The following is a 21,060-nucleotide window of genomic DNA, read 5'->3' as shown; positions in this document are numbered from 1 at the left end:
CTTGGTTGTATCATGTCTGTCTGTCAATAGGTTATGCACAAAAGCATTTCGCTTAACCTTACACCTAAATGTTGTATTTCAATTGCTGCTTATTTTTGAAGTATTGTGTACCCAATCATACCTCATACTATATTGCTTGTTTAATTTCAACATAAATGTACATTATTGTATTATTGTTTTGTATGACAGCATTGAAATAAATGTACTGAATAATAATTCTTTCATGGCTTCACAAAGAGGGTGGGGACATAATTTACCCCAAGTCGTAGATATATTCAATGACTTGGGCCAATTTTCACTTATAAAGCAGAAAAATGCTTAACAAATGTCTGCTAAGCAGAAATGAGCAGGATACCAGTCTCAATTTGTAGATGTGACATGATAGTTTGGCTGGTAACTTTATTCTGGTAAGCATCATTTTGTTGTGCTTAGCTTTTTCCCCTGAGGAGGTCTGTCTAGAGCTAACTCTAGAGGGCGCTACGCAATGGATGACACTGGTACCCGGCCCACGCATATGTGGAATCAATGTATCGAGTAGTGAAAAACGTCCGCAAACCAGTTGAGAAAAAGCAAGCAAGACCGAACGAAGAACAAGGGAATCCAAGATCTGAAATGATGGCTACTGCAATGGAAATTTTAGAAGCTGCTTCAAATGGAAATTTTAATGATGTAAGTTTAAAAACATCATCTTCAATAACTAAAGTATTTTAAGAATATTCTGGTCGAATTTTGTCTTGTTAAAGTGATGTACAGATTGTATTATTTATGATTTAATATGTGACCTTTTTTTAAGACAAGCCGTCGTGTGGCAGCCATTTTGTGTAAATGTGTAACATGATGAAGTGGGCCTCTGTAGTCAAGCGTGGACTCGGCGGGAAGGGGGGGGGGGTGGCTTAGATAGGTTACTTTCATCAGATCTGACTGAGTGTATTTATTGGAAAAGTTTGCGTATGGCGCCACCACTTTTTCATTCGAAATAAAATAATATTTATCTAATTTACCTGATTAATTAGACCCAGTAACTGGGGCGCTGTACTCCTTTTCAACAATTTTTTACTTTATCTGTCGTACTAGCGCCCCAGGGAATGGCACAGAATTTTAACGAATACCCAGTTTTTCGCGACACCCAGCCACAAAAAATGCCTCAAAATGACAAAAAGACCAAACAAACTAGCTCAAAAATCGCCTACTCTATTCTCGATACGTCTAGGATGTAACATCAGGCATTTAATTGTACTCACGATCATTTTTTAAACTCCAAATCGATGATTTTTAACTCCGCATCGTGGAGCGATTGACAAGTCTGCGATTTTCGGATGTGTATGGTAACGAAACATGGCGTCGCGTTGTGGGTGGATGTCCATCAACGGCTGTTTAATGCTACACTTGTTAGAGGCGTTGCAGCGAATGCTATACATTGTACACGGGGATGGGTACAGGCGCTGCAGCTAGCGAGTGCCCACGTGCGTTCAATCATGGTCAACGTACTTACACGGTGCCGGGTTGTTGGAAAATTATCAGAAAGGGGGTGAAAGGTTCTCAGAAAGGGAATATTGTCTGAAAGAGGGGATTTTTCTGGTCTGAAGTCTGCTGGATGAAGCTGGATGGTTCTGGATGAAGTCTGCTGGTCTGGATTTTTCTGGTCATCGCCCTCCCCCCCCCAAAAAAAAAGAAGGAAAAAACGAAAAAAAGGGGAAAAAAGATGATAAATAAATAAAAAAAAATTCTACAGTGACACTGGCAGCACTAAACATTATAAGAAGCAATTTAACCATGCACAAAAATCGTAGGCCTAGATGAAGTACAGCGGTTTTTATTTATTTATCATATTTTTCCCCCTTTTTTTTTCTTCTTTTTTGGGGGGGGGGGGCGATGACCAGAAAAATCCCTTCTTTCAGACAATATTCCCTTTCTGAGAACCTTTCACCCCCTTTCTGATAATTTTCCAACAACCCGGCACCGTGTAAGTTACGTTGCCCATGATTGAACGCACGTGGGCACTCGCTAGCTGCAGCGCCTGTACCCATCCCCGTGTACAATGTATAGCATTCGCTGCAACGCCTCTAACAAGTGTAGCATTAAACAGCCGTTGATGGACATCCACCCACAACGCGACGCCATGTTTCGTTACCATACACATCCGAAAATCGCAGACTTGTCAATCGCTCCACGATGCGGAGTTAAAAATCATCGATTTGGAGTTTAAAAAATGATCGTGAGTACAATTAAATGCCTGATGTTACATCCTAGACGTATCGAGAATAGAGTAGGCGATTTTTGAGCTAGTTTGTTTGGTCTTTTGTCATTTTGAGGCATTTTTTGTGGCTGGGTGTCGCGAAAAACTGGGTATTCGTTAAAATTCTGTGCCATTCCCTGGGGCGCTAGTACGACAGATAAAGTAAAAAATTGTTGAAAAGGAGTACAGCGCCCCAGTTACTGGGTCTACTGATTAATATCCCTTTTTGTAAAAATAAGTGAAAAAGTGGTGGCGCCATACGGAAAGTTATCCTTTTTATTTATCGTTGACCAACCTGACATGTATAGCCCCACCATAGAGCAAGGATTGGAAAAGTTTCCGTATGGCGCCACCACTTTTTCATTCGATATACATGTATATAAAACAGTAATATAATAGTTTGTTTTATCCAATTCAAATATTAATAGGGCCTATCCCTTTTTGTAAAAATTAGTGAAAAAGTGGTGGCGCCATACGGAAAGTTATCCCTAGCCCCCAAGGCGGGTTTGTGGTTTAAAACCTACTTCTTGACTTATTTAGTTCGCCTGACCTGGGTGGGAAAAGTCTCTGTATCCTGCCAGTGCCATCAGTCCCATCACTTTTTCATTCGTTATGAAATAAAATGCTGTTTTTTTCAGATAAAATAGTATATAATTTGCCAATGGAATGTACTTAAAATAAAATGAGGAATGGCAGGATATAATAAGGTTTCCTGTGGGTGTTTTGGATGCTGAAAATATATGACACTTTTATTTAAAAAAATTAAAAAGACCAATATATAGGGCCTATCCCTTTTTGTAAAAATTAGTGAAAAAGTGGTGGCGCCATACGGAAAGTTATCCAAACTTATGTAATTTGAACGAATGATTATTCACTAGAAGAAATCTGTTGAAATTTTTACAATCGGACTTTCGACGCCGAAGTTACAATCATTTTTATTAACAGAAAACAGGGTAAAAATTTATCGGCAGGTCAAAGGTTATATTATGTTTTTCCTTATAGTCTATTTGGCACCAGAGGTAAGCTGAAAGCATACTCTTTTCGATAGTGACGTTCTCAAAGCCAATGGGCCAATCAGACGGCGCAAATTTTGATCCGATCTGGTCCGATCATATTAGCCCAACTTGTTTTCGTGCCGAAGTGTAGTGCCAAAAACACACAGTGACCGGAAGTTGCCTTTTTACCATAGGGTTGTGCAGTACGCACGTATGCTGTGTGTGTAAAGTATTTGGGGTCCGTTTGATGACGGAAGTGGGCTGTGTGTGGAACTGCCTAATTTAAACATCTGCCGATATTTCACATCTGGCCAAATCTTAATGTTAACATTTTAAAATTGTGTAAATTTTCCATTCTACAGGCTTCAGCTGCTGGAGATGCTGCATCTATCCTTCTCGGGGAACCGTCGCCCAAGAAAATAAAGACAGAACTTGGGATGGTCGGAATTCCAGTGCCCATCAAGCAAGAAGGTAGGGTTTAAACCCCCAAGGGACTTTCTGTTGCCTTGCCTTGCACAGTCTTGCCGTACGAAATATTTGTCAATCAACTTTCTACTAAATCGATTGATTGAGTCATTGTTGCAAATTTGTAGTTTCAATTCTAAACTAAATGCAAGAATGGTGTAAAAGTGTACATATTCAAATATACAAATCCACCATTTCCTAACCTATTTCCTTTATGATGTATGTTGGAGGGAGAATTGGTATTAACCTCGATTGGAATTGACATTTTTTTTTAAAGCAATGAACTGTAAATAAGTTTGGAGTTGAATTTTCATCAGGCAATTAGATATATTAGATAATTTTTTCGGGTCATATTTTCAAGTTTTGTTCCTTGATATAAAAAGGCTGTGCAAGGTTTGTCAATAGGAAGTCCCACTGGCTTTTTTTGTTGTTTTACCTTGTTTAACATTTCACACATGAAATCAAAATTGACATATATCTGTGTGATGGCTTGTTGATCTATGAATTGTCATGATTACAATTATTTACTAACCGTTTGTCCCCCCTCGCTCTTACAGGTACTGTGCAATAATCACAATGTCAACTTTAATGTATTTTTTCCTTTCTGTTTTTTTTTCTGTCTCTGTTTTGAGTTGTTTTGTTTGCAGAGCAGATTCACCATCGGCACAGTTTTCTTGGCCTGGCCAAACCTCGACAAGAATCATACGGAATCTCATCCCAAACTAAATCTGGTATCTGTGCTTTTATGAGTGTGGCCGTTGGATTCAATTGCAACCAAATATTCTTGAGAAGGAGGGGGGGGGGTACACTAAAGTAATTTGAATAAGTCATTTGGGAGTTAGATTTGAGAAAAGTCTTCAGCAATGATGATTTACTTGGCTTACAATTGAATTTCTCAGACTATAGAGACGGTTCCTTTGTCAAATAGTTTGGGACACAAAGCCTTTGCATAGTAACCTCCAGATAAGCAAACCCTGTTATCATTTGTTTCAGAATTGTGTATGGGTGTTCACTGACCCTTGCGTAACTACGCAAAAGCTTGCCCTGTTTCATGTGACATTGCAAATGTTCTATAGTCTGAGGAATTTACATTTAAGTGGTAACCTGTAATGAAGCACACCACCGTCCCAGACAATGTTCTAATCTAACTCGCAAATGGCTTATTCGCAAGCATAAGAACCTTATTCGGTGAAGCATAGAAACAAATTGTGTCACACATAAACAGTGCTTACGTGTAGATTTGCTGTTTGAAAAAAACATTACTCTCATTTGGGCCAAAGAGATATCAAAAGAAGACAACAAATTTATACCAGCAGTACATGTATAACAAACACATTCTTTGTGTTTTTTTTTGTACAGGACCTTGCATTTGAAATGTTTTAACCCTCCTTCTCTCGGACTGTTTAAGAAAAAATGTGATATCGTGTAGTGAAAACAAAGCCATTTACTATTTACAGTTTGTTTTGTGCAGAAACGTCCCAAAATAGAAATACACAACCAATGTATTTGAATGTTTTCTGTTTTCAAAGAGTTGGTCAAGTCACTGGAAAAGAGGGGGTACGAAGGTTGAAGGAAAAATGGATTGGTTTTTTTTTTTGCTTCCAAAATTTTGGTTTTACTGGAACCACAATTTGATTCAAAATTTATCTCTTGAAACTATCAGAAACACAGAGTCTTGTCACATAACAGCATGCCAAAAACTCACTCATCCTGGTATAATGATTAGTTCGGTATCAATTTGTTTTTCTTGAGTGGAGAGATCCTTCCGATTTGCATGGGAGGGCGGGAAATGCGTCTTTTTGTACTTTTCCTTTTTCAGAGATCGCCACAAGGGACGCTGAGCTGAGAAAGCTCTGCCATAATTGACTCCAAATTGGATTTCATTTGGTTTGTTTTTTTATGTGGAGTAAAGAGACGCTATCAACTTGTTGTTCTCATGTTCATTCGTTTTGCCATTTTTACAAACCCTAATATTTTAAGGCCAATGTGACTTTATTTCTGTACACGCTCAGTAGTTACTGGTGCCCCAGTTCACCCTGGAATGTTTAGTTCACTCGCATTTACTTCCAAAGTGTCATTTATAAATTATAAGAGGATAAGCTTACATATATCAAATGAATTTGTTGTTCGCCATAAGTACATTTCATTTGGTTATTTGTGCCAATATTAACAAGCTCAAAATTTTGATTCAAAAGCTGATTTAATTATTTTGAAAAATCTTGACACTGTAAAATCAATGTGCAGAAGTATGTCTTTTGGGCCAACTTTTTTGAAAAGAAGTCAACTGTTGGACAAAAAATCATAAAAATTACCCCAAACTTCTATACAAATTTATTTATTAGCAAACTTTGTTCTAAAACAAAATCAACGATAATAAAATAAATAAACTAATTGGAGGTTAATTTAATTTTTTTTTTTATATAATGCCATCTACTTCACATCCCTTTCCAATCCCGTTTAACGTTTACCATTCCATTCAATCCTTTTTTGTTTTCACCTACATGCTTTTTTACAGAGATACGGCAGACCACTCCGCCAAGAAAAGCGCACCATTTACGACATCAACTTTAGGGCCACCCTTACTGTTTAGGGCCACCCTTACTGAATAATTGCCTATCTCGGCTTTTTCTCTCTTTGCCAACCCACTTTTCTTCCCAAACAGGATGACAGGTTTTTTGTCTTTTTTGTGTTATTGTCATGCATAAATATCATGTCTCTGATCAATGCATTTCCACTAATTAGTTGTTTGAAGGCAGTGGACACTATTGGTAATTACTCAAAATAATTATTGGCATAAAACCTTACTTGGAAGCGAGTAATGGGGAGAGATTGATGGTATAAAACATTGTGAGAAATAGCTCCCTCTGAAGTGACTTAATTTTGGAGAAAGAAGTAATTTTCCACGAATGTGATTTCGAGACCTCAAGTTTAGAACTTGAGGTCTCGAAATCAACCATCTATACGCACACAACTTCGTGTGACGATGGTATTTTTTTCTTTCATTATTATATCGCAAGTTCGATGACCGATTAAGCTCAAATTTTCACAGGTTTGTTATTTTATGCTTATGTTGAGATACACCAACTGTGATGGCTAGTCTTTGGCAATTACCAATAGTGTCCACTGCCTTTAAACTTTACAAAAAACCCTAACCCAACCCACAATCAGAATGTAATTAGTTCAAACATAAAGTCACTCTAATTGCTTAATTGCAAACAAGTGTATATTTAAGGCAGGTCTTACATTTCAATGGAATTCGTTGAAGTATTGTATTCATTGACCTGCTGATCAATAAATGAACTGAAACTTAAAAATATTTCTGGATGATTGCAATTTTTTACAAAATTAAGAGGAGTTCAAAACTCAAATTCAGTGTGTCATTTTATATGGCGTACTCTAAAAGTGGGTTTGCGCCAGTCAAAAGTTTAAATTCAAGTGAATTTGAATTCAAGCACCAACCAAGATGACCTTTGATATGATTACAACAGTTGTTATAATGCTCCACATTTGAAGCCAAGCAGAGACTTTCTCTGTTGGAGTCGAAACATGAAGCAACAAATTTGTATAAACAACTCCATAACGAAACCATAAAAGTCCTTTTGTTGAAATTAAAATTTCCCCAGGTATTGACACCAATGTTTCTTTCTGTTCTCTTTTGTTTTCCTCTTTTGTGCATTATCGAAAGCCTCAATGTCAGGAAAAAGGACAACGACGTCAGATCTGACACGGATTTGATTAAAACCAAGATGACCGAGCAGGGTGTCCAACAAACTTCAGCTAAACGCCCCCCTTCAAAAAAAAAAAACCACCCCATAAAATTTAAGTTCTGAAAACAAATTCACATAGAACTTTTGTTTAAGAATTTCAACCATTTATTGATTCTGTACTATCAACTATGGCAATTGAAATTTTACGGCTTTAAAGACATTAGGTTTTGTGTTTGATCTGAAATGTAATACTTCTGGTACTCGGGCAGTCGTGAGACTGTTGCGTAACATCAATAAGTGCGTCTTGAAAATTGTATGGAAATTTGCCATGATATTGTATACTATTTTACACCCCCCGATAAATGTACCTTCCAGATAAATGTTTTGAAAACCTACAGATTTCTTGGAGTTGTATAGATAAATATTTCAGCCACGTTTGGAATGATTGTTTGAACCCTAACTAACTTTAAATCTGCCCATGCAGTTTACAAGATGAATAGAGAGAAAATCATACGAATATTAATAGTAACAACAACAGTTTGTCGCTAAGAACAGAATAATTTCTAGGATTTTTAAACAGTTTAGACGCAAGACACTTTGTCAACAACACCCTTTTTTCACAGACAGCAAATGTCGTGCAAATCATTGTAGTCAATGTTTGTAAAAGGAAGTTTAAGTCATTGGTTATTTGCAAACCTTGAAAGATTAACAAACTGCATTAAAAAAAAAGATGTTTACTCAAAACCTTAAAGTAAGGTAACATTTTGGCAGTGTCCTTGTTTCTGCAGTCATAGTTTATGCACTGGTTTTGGTGCTTAGTCTAACTCTTTCAGTGCCGAGCGTGTTTTCTTTTTGCGGTCTGAACCCAAAATGGCCTACTTTTCTCACTAAACAAAATATATCTTGCTGATTTGACTTGCCTCAGTGTATCCCAAAGTTAATCATATGTCATGTGATAACATGTACCTTATTTTCCTGCGGATAAGACGCTCGGCGGACAAGGCGCATGACCCTAAAATGACCCCCCAAAAATTCAAATGTACGATAGATGACACTTTTTGAATACATGAACAAGATTATACGATACAGTAATGACGCTTTCGGAATACATAAAATAGATCGTACATGTATAACCTTGGCACTGATGGAGTTAATTGCAATAAACGAATGTACCAATGATTTAAGCGGTCTTTATTGCACAGTTTTAACCAAAAATGATTACAGTTACGTCACTTTGTGGAACCCCAAAAATATACCCCAAGGCTACCAAGCCATACGCTTCACTAATTGTTCCGTTTTTCTCTCCCATCATTTTCTTCTCTCTTCCTTTTTTTCTGTGCATTTTGTGTATTTAAGATTTCAGTCTAATGCAGCCCACATACGCGGCCCCCCCTCGCACCATGTAGTTTACCGCCTGGCCCAGTGGGGCTATAGAGGGCGCCATGGCACTTTGTAGCCATGGGGTAACAGCGTTCAATTTGGCAACGAGTGTGGTAAACAGTAGTTGTTTGTTCATGTATAGAAGCTTTACTGCTACGGCAGTCCGGTTGGAGTTTTTGAATTAGTTTTTTATTTGAATCGATTGACTTACCAATGCTAACGTTGTGAAGTATAACAAGCCATAATTGATGTAGCTTTAGGCAGGTGGCACTATCATATAAGTTTTCTTGTTCATAATGCCCCTATCTTAACAAGAAATACATATACTTTTGGAATGGTCTGTGTTGGCAATGGAGGGATGTGCTAGGTCCATTCATGATGCCATCACCAAACATTGGAGATATTGCTAGTATTGGGGAAAAGACTTGCATGTGTTGATAAAAAAAAATAACTGACATAGGAGAGGAGTCCCAAGTCATACCGGTTGAACTGGTTTTCTAACCAGCCTTTTCTGGTGCCCAGTTGGCTCGCCATTTGTACCGTAAAATTGAAGCAATAAACCATTGCTTTGTAGCTTATCAAACTTTCAGTTGGGTGTAATCAACGTTAACTTAGCCTGTCGCAGTGCAAATGCATCAAAAAGAGAATTTGTTTTGTTCTTTAAGATGTTTTTATCCCTGGCTAGTTCAAAAGGAAAGTTTGCATGTGTATCTACAGTAAATGGTATCCCCCCCCCCCTTCTCGGTCGCCACTCTCTGCATTTCTAACATTTTCAGCGTCCCTTTTTTCACCTCGCAGTCGCTCGGAGCCCGTCTCCACTGATGATGGCCGAACAGATGGGGCCCGTGCTAGCCGGACCGGGGGCCAAGAAAGAAATGTCGTCACTGCTCAGTGTTTTGACCAAACTCAGTCCAGACCAGCAAGAAGCGTTGAACAGGGCTAAGAAGTACGCCATGGAGCAGAACATCAAGAGCGTCCTCGTTAAACAGACATTAGCACATCAGCAACAGGTGAGATCTTTTTTTACACAGGACTGGGGGGGGGGGGAGTACTCAGTATACAGCGCTTACTCATACAAATATTAATATTTTTATATCCCCAATGGAAATTTTAACATCTATTAGAGGTGAGATTTTCTCTCTTACACAAGACTTTTTGATTTTTAAAAATATTTTACAGTCATCTTTCATTTAAAGTTTTTGTGTACTTTTTTTAACACAAAACAGAATGTCCACAGATTTACTTTAAACTTACACTGTTTGAAGAAAGTGTACCCCAAAATATTAGTTGCTGAGGTGGTGTAGTTTTTGAGAAATGAGTAAAACAATGTCATGAAAATAATCTTTACATGCTAAAATAATTTTGGCTCATGATCAGTGAGACGAAAAATTATTTTCATGACATTGTTTTACTCGTTTCTCAACAATTACAGCCCCTCAGCATGTAATATTTAAAGGGAAACTTTCTTCTATCATTGCCTTCAAACTGTAAATCTGTGGACATTGTGTTTTTTGTCCTACAAAAGTTATAGAGACCCATGATCAATTTCAAAGACAGATGGCATCAATTTATTGTGCAAGTCTAGCGTTTATTTGAACATTGGGACCCGGTAAAGTGTGTGAGATTGTTTTCTTCACACATGAAATCAATATCTGTACGATCAAAGTGGTCCCAAAAAAGGTGAATCAAGCAAGACTTGCACACATCATTACACTGATAGCAACAACCAGTAGGACATAGACTGACCAAAATCTTCAGAAAAAGGAAGCATCTCTGAAAGATACAAATAAGTATTGTTGTCTAGTTACTGAATCACAATATCTTGATTGTTTGTGCAACTCTTAGTCATAGTCGTTAAACCAATGTTTGCATTAGAGAGATAGTTTGGCGTTTATATCCCCAAGTTTCCTTGATTGGAAGATCACCTAAACAAACAAACTAAGAAAATTGTTCAAATTTTTAAAAGTCTTTTTTTAATTAATGGATGGTCACCTGACTGGAGTTTTCTTGTCCTTTTTTCCCCTGAAGCAAATGACCAATCTCCAGATGGCGGCCCAACGCCAGCGAGCGATCGCCCTCATGTGCCGTGTCTACGTTGGCTCCATCAGCTTTGAGCTCCGAGAGGACACCGTCCGGCAGGCCTTCAACCCCTTCGGACCCATCAAGAGTATCAACATGTCATGGGATCCCATCACCATGAAGCACAAGGGATTTGCCTTCGTGGAGTACGACCTGCCAGAGGCTGCTCAGCTGGGACTGGAACAGATGAACGGGGTGATGATAGGTGGAAGAAACATAAAGGTAGGCTTTTCCTTGTCTAATCAAAACAGTTTAAGGCCCTGGGCACTATTGGTAATTACGTACCCAATATAATTGTTAGCATAAAAGTTACTTGGTAACGAGCAATGGAGAGCTGTTGATAGCATAAAACATTGTGAGAAACGGCGCCCTTGGAAGTTTTATAGTTTTTTGAGAAAGAAAAGATTTAAGGTCTTTATTAGACAGTTAGACAAGTGTATTTATTTGACAATTGGTGGCACACAAAATTTTTCAACAAAAGTGTTTTTTCTTTCATAATTTTCTTGCTACGTCGATGACCAATTGAGCTTAAATTTTCACATGCCAATTACCAAGCCTATCCAGTGCCTTTAAATGTAATTTTCATGGGTCTGTTGTGTTGCATGTTTATTGAAACCATGGGTAGAGCTTCAGTCCATCTAGTCCAAGTTTACCCTTCCAAAAATTAACGACACACTGTGTCCAAAATGTTCTTTATAATCTTTCACTTGTTTGAATTAATAACAGGAACAGAGCCATCATTGTGGGCATACCTCCTAAAAATTGGGTTTTAGTGTCGGACTTTTTTGGCAGCATTGACTTTCATTTCTTAACACTTTGGTAGCTTCTTGTAAACCCTTATAAGGTGCTACATAATTGGGTTTCACAATCCATCACTGCAATAACCTATCTTTCTAAAACTTTGTATATATTGTACTCGGTGCCTTGAGTACCTTGTTTGGTAGATACGTGCGCTATATAAGACTTTGATATTAAATATTTTATCCAACTTATAGGTCGGTCGACCGAGCAACATGCCCCAGGCCCAGCCTGTCGTCGATCAGCTCATGGAAGAATCCAAGAATCATCCCCGGATCTACGTCGCTTCTATCCATGGAGATCTCTCTACAGAGGACATTAAGAGGTTAGCGGAGACTTCATTGTTTCCTTTGACAGGCAAAACATCCAATGAAAAGTTTGCTCGAAGTTGTGTAACTGAAAACTAAAAGGCAAAGTGACCAGCAGCTGAATTCACGAATCGCTAGAATTAGAATTAGAACTATAATTATTTATTCAGCCAACGTTAAAAAGCTAAAAACCAAAAACATCTGAAATTGTAGTGCATCTCGAGCTCTTTAGATTTTACAATCACAAATCTTATTCCTATACTCCTCGTCCTAACTTAGGATGGGTTCAATGTGTTGTACTATTTTTGGAAATGCAACTTAACTTTCCTAAGTCCTAAGATTAATCTTACGTTAGGAAGAGTTTGGAGAAATCGACGGCTGGGCCCATTTTCATAAAGCTGTGTCAAGTGTGTAGCAGAGAAAACTGCTTAACAATTTTCTTTGCTAAGCAACCAATGATTGGGGCACCAGTTGAGAATTGAAACTCCATGGAATGTTGACTAGTATTCTGTTTTTGCTCCGACAGTGTATTTGAAGCCTTTGGAAAAATTGTCAGCTGTAACTTGCCAATAGACTCTGCAACCAACAAACACAAGTAAGTACTGCTAAATGTTATTTGTGTTTTTTAATGCAGTCAAATGAGTCCTCAGTTTTGCTATTTTTCCTGTTAATAAGTTTAATCATCAAAGGTACCCATTTTCTGTTGGTGTGATGAGCCATAAAATTCAGTTAATATTTTTAGACATTTATTTCCATTCCAACAGATAATCAAAAACTGGCTGATGAGCACGAGTGTCATGGAAAGGATTTTATCTCTCAGAAACGAATACAAAAATTAATCTTAAAAACCTATAATTATTTCCTTGTATCTGTTATTTGTCAGAGGGTACGCCTTTATTGAGTATGATACGATGCAGTCGGCTCAAGACGCAATCGCCTCGATGAACCTGTTTGATCTCGGTGGTCAGTACTTGAGAGTTGGCCGGGTAAGTGCAGTCCTTTGTTAAAGGATTTGGGTACTTTTTGTAATACAAATCAAAAAACCACAGATCTACGATAAACTTAATCAGTTAGAAGAATGATGGTATAATGATGAGGTGCTGTAGTTTTTGAGAAATGAGTAAACAAACCAACAAAATAATTTTCGCCTCAGTGAGACAAAAATTGTTATAGCATGTTAAAAGGTATTTACTAAAATAATTTTCACATAAACAATTTTTGTCTCAGTGAGACGACAATTATTTAAGCATGTAAAAACGTTTTAAAGGCAGTTGACACTATTGGTAATTGTCAAAGACCAGTCTTCTCACTTGGTCCATCACTATGCACAAAATAACAAACCTGTAAAAATTTGAGCTCAATTGGTTGTCGAAGTTGGGAGATAATAATGAAAGAAAAAAAACCCTTGCCACACGAAGTTGTGTGCTTTCAGATGCTTGATTTCGGCACCTCAAATTCTAATTCTGAGGTCTCAAAATCAAATTCAATGAAAATTACTTCTTCTTGAAAACTACGTCACTTTAGAGGGAGCTGTTTCTCACAATGTTTTATACTATCAACCTCTCCCCATTACTCGTTACCAGTGAAGGTTTTATGCCAATAATCATTTTGAGTAATTACCAATAGAGTCCACTTCCTTTAACCCGTTATGGTGAAATACCATAACAGGTTACGTAAATGGGTTGTTACGTGCTACAACTGATCAAACTACCACATCAAATGTACAATTTTGTACTAATGCTCATTAGTGAAAAGCAGAACATTTGTGATTTTTTTTTTTTCTGCTCAAGCAGCTCCATGTCCAATTTCATAGCTCTGTTTTAGCAGGAAAAAAGTGGCTGAAAATTTATGTGCTAACCATAGAGCTATTTGTATTGACTAGAGCACTAACTTGCTCTGCGTTTTGAAGCCACCCTGGGCGTCGACATGTTTGATGTGTCGCTTGAATTTGGAACGGTTTTAATTTTAAGAGAACACACATTGCCGCGTTTTATTTTGCATTTGGCATGTGCGCGTTCGTACGCGACTACCTATTTGCGTACATCCGCGCTACGAAAACCGTATGTTCAACCTGATTGACGTACTAAAAAGGGTATCCGCGCCTTTTAAACATGACGCACATGGCGCTCGCAGTTTGCACGCTCATCAGCAGATTGTGCATTCACATTTGCTGCATTTTTTGGTTCGATGACACTTAAAAAGGAACAAACGCACTATCATGCAAATAGCCGTACAATTGCCATACAAAATTTCAAGCTTTTGTATTGTTTTGTACATAAACATGGATGCGCCCACACGGCTTCAAAACCTCAGTGGGTGTATAACGGGGTGTTAGCGCTCTAGTCAATATATATAGCTCTATGGTTTTAGCAGAAAAAAAAGTGGCTGAAATTTTATGTGCTAACCCAAAACTCTTGTGAAACATAAGTGGTGATTTAGGTGATACAACTTTTTTACACCGCCGTGAAAACATCACAAGTATGAAGCTAGATGAACTGCTTTCCTGTATTCATTTTAAGAGTTTTTTTCTCTTCAACTAACTCTGCAGGGAATTACTCCACAAATGCAGCAAATCCCGACAGCAACTACCCAAGGGGGTCTGCCACCAGCAGCTGCAGTTGCGGCCGCCGCTGCAACGGCCAAAATACAGGTTGGTTTCTTTGTTATTGACTGTGTGGATCTTTTGGGGTTCTTAAAGGAACACGTTGCCTTGGATCGGTCGAGTTGGTCTTTGAAAAGCGTTTGTAACCGTTTTTTATAAAATGCATATGGGTAGAAAGATGTTGTAAAAGTAGAATACAATGATCCACACAAACATGCCTCGAAATTGCGTATTCCTTTTACCTCGTCGACTAACACGCCAGCCATTTATGGGGGTCAAAATTTTGACTCCCATAAATGGCCGACGGTGTTAGTTCGCACAGTAGAAGGAAAACCAAGCAATTTCGAGGCAAACTTGTGTGGATCATTGTATTCTACTTTTAAAACATCTTTCCAACCATATGCATTTTATAAAAAACGGTTACAAACGCTTTTGTTTTGACCAACTCGTCCGATCCAAGGCAACGTGTTCCTTTAACTTGGTTAAACTTTAGCACGGCGAGATTTGCAAGTGGTGAGCTTTCAAAATATTATTTTTTATTTCACATTTTTTTCAATGACTTGATTATTTTGTTTGTTTTACAAAATTGAATAGATGTTAAATTTGCTGCAGGGATAAATAATAATATTTTGTACTACCTTAACACTGACTATACAGTGCTTGGCATGCATCTGTTTATGGGTAAATCCAACAACATTTTAAAAATGTTAGCAGACATGATTTTTAAGGAGATTGGTCAAGTTGTAATACAAACTTTTATTTTCGATTGTATCATACAAATTCTCACATGTACCTCATGTTTTGAAGAGTTTCTTACATTTGTCCCATATGCCTCTCTGTTTCTCAGGCCCTCGATGCTGTTGCTGCACCAGCAGCCGCTGCAGCCGCTGCAGTCCTTAGTCTCAACCCATCCGCCATCGTCTCTCAGTCCATGCCAGGCCCCGGTCTACTCTCAGCACCACAGCTGGGACTACTCAATATGCCCCAAGCTGTCATGGCCTCAAATGCACCAGGCATCATCACAGGTAAGCAATAGACGATGTGAACTGTATTTCATGGAGATTGCACTGTCCAATTTTTATCAACTTTTGATATGATGAAAGGGGGCACATCTCATAACTTGTCCAGCTTTTACTTTCAAAACTCTTGAATTTATGTGGAAATTATGACACAAAATGTAAATTTTCCTATATGGCCAGTGCAGTATCTTGCCTGCCAGACTAGCCAAAGACTGTACAAGGTTACACCTATTGTAAACAAAGTTGACATGGTCAATACAGGAGACCTCTATTTCCTTCAAGAGAGCTGCCAACTCTTTCTGATTCTGCAGAAAGATCTGTTCTGGTGAACAACTTTGAAAAATATCCCTGATTATGGAAACTTTTCCTCTTTTTTGTGTGGAATGTAATTTTTAATACCTCCCTGATTGTTTGTACAACATCTCTGTGATTGCAAGATCCAAATGTTGGCAGCTGTTCTTTCAAAACTAATGATCAAAGCGCCTAACTACCCGTGTTCATTTGGCTCTTAAGAATTCCTCAAACCCCTTAAAGGATTTGGGTACTTTTTTTAAAACATAAAACACAATGTCCAAAGATTTACACTTAAAACTTGCACCGTTTGAAGATCAGGATAGTAGAAAGCGTACCTGCAAAAAAATTGCTTGCAGAGGTGCTGCAGTTTTTTTTGTGAAAACAGTAATACATTGTCACGAAAATATGTTTAACATGCTAAAATAATTTTCATCTTCTGAGACGAAAATTACTTTTGTGACCTTTTTAACTCATTTTTTTTTTAAAACCAACAACACCTACCTCAGCCAGACGTAATTTAAGGGAAGCTTTCTACCATCATTATCTTCAAACTGTGTGAGTTTGATGTTAATCTGTGGACATTGTGTTTTGTGTGTACAAAAAGTATCCAGGCCCTTTAAAATCTTTTAGAGTATGCAGCAACGACACTCAAATTGGTTCACAAGTTCCCAATCGTTAACAGTCTCTTAGTAGTTGCCCATTCATAATATTGACGATAATAATAATTAGCATTTATATAGCGCCCTCTCTCTAGAAAACTAGTCCGAGGCACTGGAAAGGAAAATAAACATTATTAATACCTTGGTACTTTTGCCGCTAAACAGGTGTGACTCCGATCCGCCCGCCGATCCCAACGATCACCGTCACCACCTCCTCATTGATGATGAACCCAACCTTTACGGCAGCCATCGCAGCCATGGCCCAGGCCAACGCAGTTAGCACCCAGGCCGTTGCAGCTGCTGGGAAGGTCCTGAAGGAAGCCGATGATGCCAAGAAGAAGCTGGAGAGTGAGTTGCCCCAGACCATCAGCGAGCAAGAGAACATGACCATATCAGGAACCAGCGCCAGACACATGGTCATGCAGAAACTGTTAAGAAAGGTCGAGGTAGGTTTCCCCCCCCCCCAAATAATATTCCCCAGTATAGACAGTATCGTAATTGTTGCTATGAAAGTTGCAAAAACGTTGGGGAGATCCTGGTTTGATTTCTATGATACACGCTCGCAAACACTAGCAGACACAAAGTTGTGGGATATTAATACATATACACCTTCAAAATTGTTGAAAAGGAAAGACACCATGGTCTCCTGCATAAATAGCAAATCTTTACAGAGAAAAGGCCCTATGCACAACTGTACATACATACACGCCTATCTCCGTTTGCCATTTGGTGTGTCCAAATTTGCACAAAAGGTTGGTATACGCACCTCCAAACAAACACATCTACCACTTCTGCCTACTTGGGGGAGTCCATTCCTTAGATTAACAGACACATTTGTCGACAGGCATTGCATTATGTGGACAGAAACTAATCTGTACCCCTGTCATTTAAATTAATGAGTGGTTTATATTTGATTGACACTACAGTCCCGTGTGGTTGTCTTGCGTAACATGGTCGGCATCGAGGACCTGGATGATGACCTGGAAGGTGAGGTGACCGAGGAGTGCGGTAAATTCGGCCAGGTCAACAGGGTGGTCATCTACCAGGAGAGGCAAGGGGAGGAAGAGGACGCAGAGGTCATCGTCAAGATCTTTGTGGAATTCAGCGACCAAAGCGGTGAGTTATCCATCCATATTCATCGGGGTTAAAAGGCTGTTCATTTTGGTTTTTACCATACACCGATGTGTGTTAGCACTGTATATTCCGTACTTTCCTGATTTCTGTTTAAAAAGTTACAGGCATATTACTTGGGTGGAATTTGAACCCAGTTGGTAAGGCACTGCTCTAGAATGGCAAAGGTTGTAGGTTCAAATCCCACCCGAGTAATATGCCTGTGATTTTAAATGTGAAAGACATTCTCTTGATTTTCGTATTGGCCCCTTGCACTTGACGTCACACACGCCTCCTGCCTACCACGGTCGCCTTTTTGGGGGTCAAATTGAACTGAAAAATTGCGGTAACGTTGTAAATGCTGCATTGCTTTACTTGTGCCGTATGCCGGAACACACAGGGACACTATAGCTTACTACATCCATCAACTCTTAACATGTTTTTTTTCTCCTCTTTTGTTTTACCCAGAGGGAGAAGCAGCAATCGATGCACTCAACGGTAGATGGTTCGGAGGTCATATGGTCAAAGCGGAATCCTACCCACAAGCCAAGTTTGACTCGAGCGATCTCTCGGGTTGATCCGCTTTTTCCAGCATGTAGTTTTTAATTAGTGTAAAAATACCCCCCCCCCCTTTTTTGTATCATCATTGTAAATGTAGCATTATGCCTTAAATCCTAAATGGTGTGTTCGATTAGCTTCCCCGGCTCGACCCCGCGGTGCTCATTCGGCTGCGCCCCTGACTAGAGCTAATCAAAGGATCACTCGCCCTCTCATGGTGGCGTCATGCACCTCTTGGCAGCCCCAAGTGACCGGTTCCACAAGCAGGGCACTTGGGGCTGATCCTAGTGAGCCCCTGGAATGGCGTCAAAGCTTATCGAGTGTACCGGGGGCAGATCGGGGAAGCTAATCGAACGCACCCAGAGATTACCTTAAAGTTAACCTATACGTAAACGAACAACTATTTGATCCACAATGGATTCCAGTTTTATGGACCACCAGTGTTTAAGCAGCTGTAAATAGCGAGATATAAGTAAGCATAGAAGAATTTGGTGTCCAGTGTTTGATTTCACGAAGCTCTATAGACGATGTGACCTCTGACGTCACACGAAAACCATAACATGATTCGCGCGCATACCGCCGGGCAAAACCTTTGTGTTTTGGTAGCCAGCTAGAAAGTGTATGCAATGTTACCATGACTACATGTTTTTTTGCCCGGCGAAACATGGCGTATAGTGTTTTTTTCAACAGAGGGCTGTTTGAATGTAAACAGGTCACATCGTCTATAAGATTTATCTAACGAGCCTTAAAATAGCTCTTGAAGGGGCAAGGCAATTTTCCTCTGGTAAGGGGCGCGTTCATAATATGGGGAAAAAGCGCTCTGATTGAGCAGCTCTATGAAATTGGGCCAATGTCTTTGTTACACTGTTGATAAGATTGTTCTTAATTGTATAAATGCATGGGCCTTCCAAATGCCAAAGTGTGGTGTTGTAAAAATGCTTCAAGGCTGCCAGCCTACCAAGTCTCTAAGAAAGTCCTACATTGTCAAAGCTGAAGGCTTTGGCTGAACATGCAAATCACGTAGTTACTGCTTCTGAAGCCTTGTAGATGTACATGCAACTTCTCTACGTCTCGTTGTTGTTTACTGCGTTTTTCTAGTTGAGTATCCACACAGTGCATTTTAACACGGATCAAAAGTTAGATCAGGGCCCAATTTCATAAGCCTTTTTGAGATATGGCAGACACAACGCTACAACATCCGGTTTAGGTAAATTTGTGTGTATACTGTACACCCAAACCAAACAGTACAATCATACCTCTAAAAAGCCTTATAGAGCTTTTTAAGCAGAAAATATTCCTGTTTTCTGCTTTGCGAAAATGTGTAGGATACCGGCCAAAAATGTTGATGTTACACAGTGTTTTTACTGGTAATCTTAATCTGGTAACCATATGGCTGTGCTTAGCGATTTTGGGAGCTTAAACAGCTCCATGAAGTTTGGCCCTGGTGATTTCAAATGAAAAATAAATACATAAAACCATATTTTCTCGCTCCATATCAAACACATTTCTGTTCAGTATTTCTGTTTTAAAATGCTTCTGTCCAGTGTAGACTCACAAACTTTGGACAGTGGTGAAGACTCATGTCCTGTAGTACTGCCGTCAGTTTCACCAAACTCCCCCTAACTTAGGACTAGTTCAAGGCAGTGCAAAGAGATAGCACTCATCTATTAGGACAAGTTACTCATCCAACTTAAGACTAATCCTAAGCTAGGAAGAGTTTTGGTGAAATCGACCGCTGAGCATGCACCAGACAGTTCTTGTGTATTAGATTAAAGTTTGTGGATTTTTGAGTGTTTACTTACTTAGCCCACTTTCTTTTCTAAGTCATCAGTATGCTGCTTTGAAGAAAAAAAAACTTTGGTTCATGGAGTGGTTTATGAATTCTATTGCATGAATGTTTGAACTTTACAGACCAGTGTTAATTCATAGAAAAATAAACAAGTGTAATAAAAGTTGTGTAAATCTTGATCTTGTCTTGTTCTGAAGTATTTGTGTTTTTTTGTTTTCTTGTATCATTATATTTCAAAGGAAAGGTTGTTGGGTTCTTTTTGGCACTTACGGTAAAAAGTATTGTCTAAAGGCCCACACTTCGTGTATCACAACTTTTATATAAAATAACAAACGTGTGAAAATTTAGGCTCAATCGGTCATCGGAGTCGGGAGAAAATAACGAGAAAACCCACCCTTGTTTCCGCACGTTTTGCCGTGTCATGACATGTGTTCAAAATAAATCCGAAATTCTCGTTATCGAGAAATGAAAAATGTTTTAATGTTTTCTCGAAAAGTAAAGCATTTTATGGAATAATATTTTAAGAGAAGTCTTTCACCATTACCTTCTGTAAACCCTGTAAGTTATTTGTAAATCTGTGAACTTGTTTTCCTTTTTTTCCCCGAAAGTGTATAATGGCTTTTAACCACTAGAGCACTTTCAAAGCTTGCTAGTAGGCGTACTGCAGCCAATTTCACAAAACGCTCGGATTAATCCTATCTTAAATTAAGACGAGTAACCCATCCTAACTTAGGATGGATTCAATGCATCCTGACGTCTTTTGATATGGAATTTAACTCGTCCTAAATCCTAAGATAATCCTAAGTTAAAAAGAGTGGTGGAATTGACGGCTGGTTATTAACAATCTCTGCTTCGCTTTTAAACAACTACGACAATAATTTTATCAATAGACATTTTACCGCTCAATAGCTATTGGACACTTTGCTTTTAATGTTGGCACTTTGGGCTATAAAACTAATATGGCTGGATAAAAGTAGAATGAAATTATTTTACATTGATATCCTTTGAAATCGTCACTGCTGCTTTGTGTAATTTCATGAAGAAAGGATTGTTTTGTATGA

General features: G+C 38.7%; 1 protein-coding gene across 2 annotated transcripts; it reads left to right on the top strand.

Moving 5' to 3' along the window:
- Positions 1–545: 545 nt before the first annotated feature.
- LOC139941119 (poly(U)-binding-splicing factor PUF60-like) lies at positions 546–20,178 on the top strand. Of its 2 annotated transcripts, XM_071937559.1 has the most exons (12): positions 546–669; positions 3,594–3,702; positions 9,582–9,793; positions 10,812–11,084; positions 11,858–11,985; positions 12,495–12,563; positions 12,852–12,954; positions 14,517–14,618; positions 15,418–15,595; positions 16,708–16,988; positions 17,469–17,658; positions 18,121–20,178. In XM_071937559.1, exons 1-12 carry the CDS (start codon positions 613–615, stop codon positions 18,228–18,230), a joined length of 1,812 nt encoding a protein of 603 aa, XP_071793660.1. In that variant the 5' UTR covers positions 546–612; the 3' UTR covers positions 18,231–20,178. The 2 variants fall into 2 exon arrangements, with proteins under 2 accessions (XP_071793660.1, XP_071793661.1); XM_071937560.1 differs by lacking the exons at positions 546–669; positions 3,594–3,702 and adding an exon at positions 4,511–8,896.
- Positions 20,179–21,060: the final 882 nt, after the last annotated feature.

This window comes from Asterias amurensis, chromosome 8 (assembly GCF_032118995.1).
Source record: "Asterias amurensis chromosome 8, ASM3211899v1".
NCBI classification, from domain to species: domain Eukaryota; kingdom Metazoa; phylum Echinodermata; class Asteroidea; order Forcipulatida; family Asteriidae; genus Asterias; species Asterias amurensis.
The sequence above is the reverse complement of the archived record's forward strand: the minus strand, read 5'-3'. Positions and strand labels throughout refer to the sequence as shown.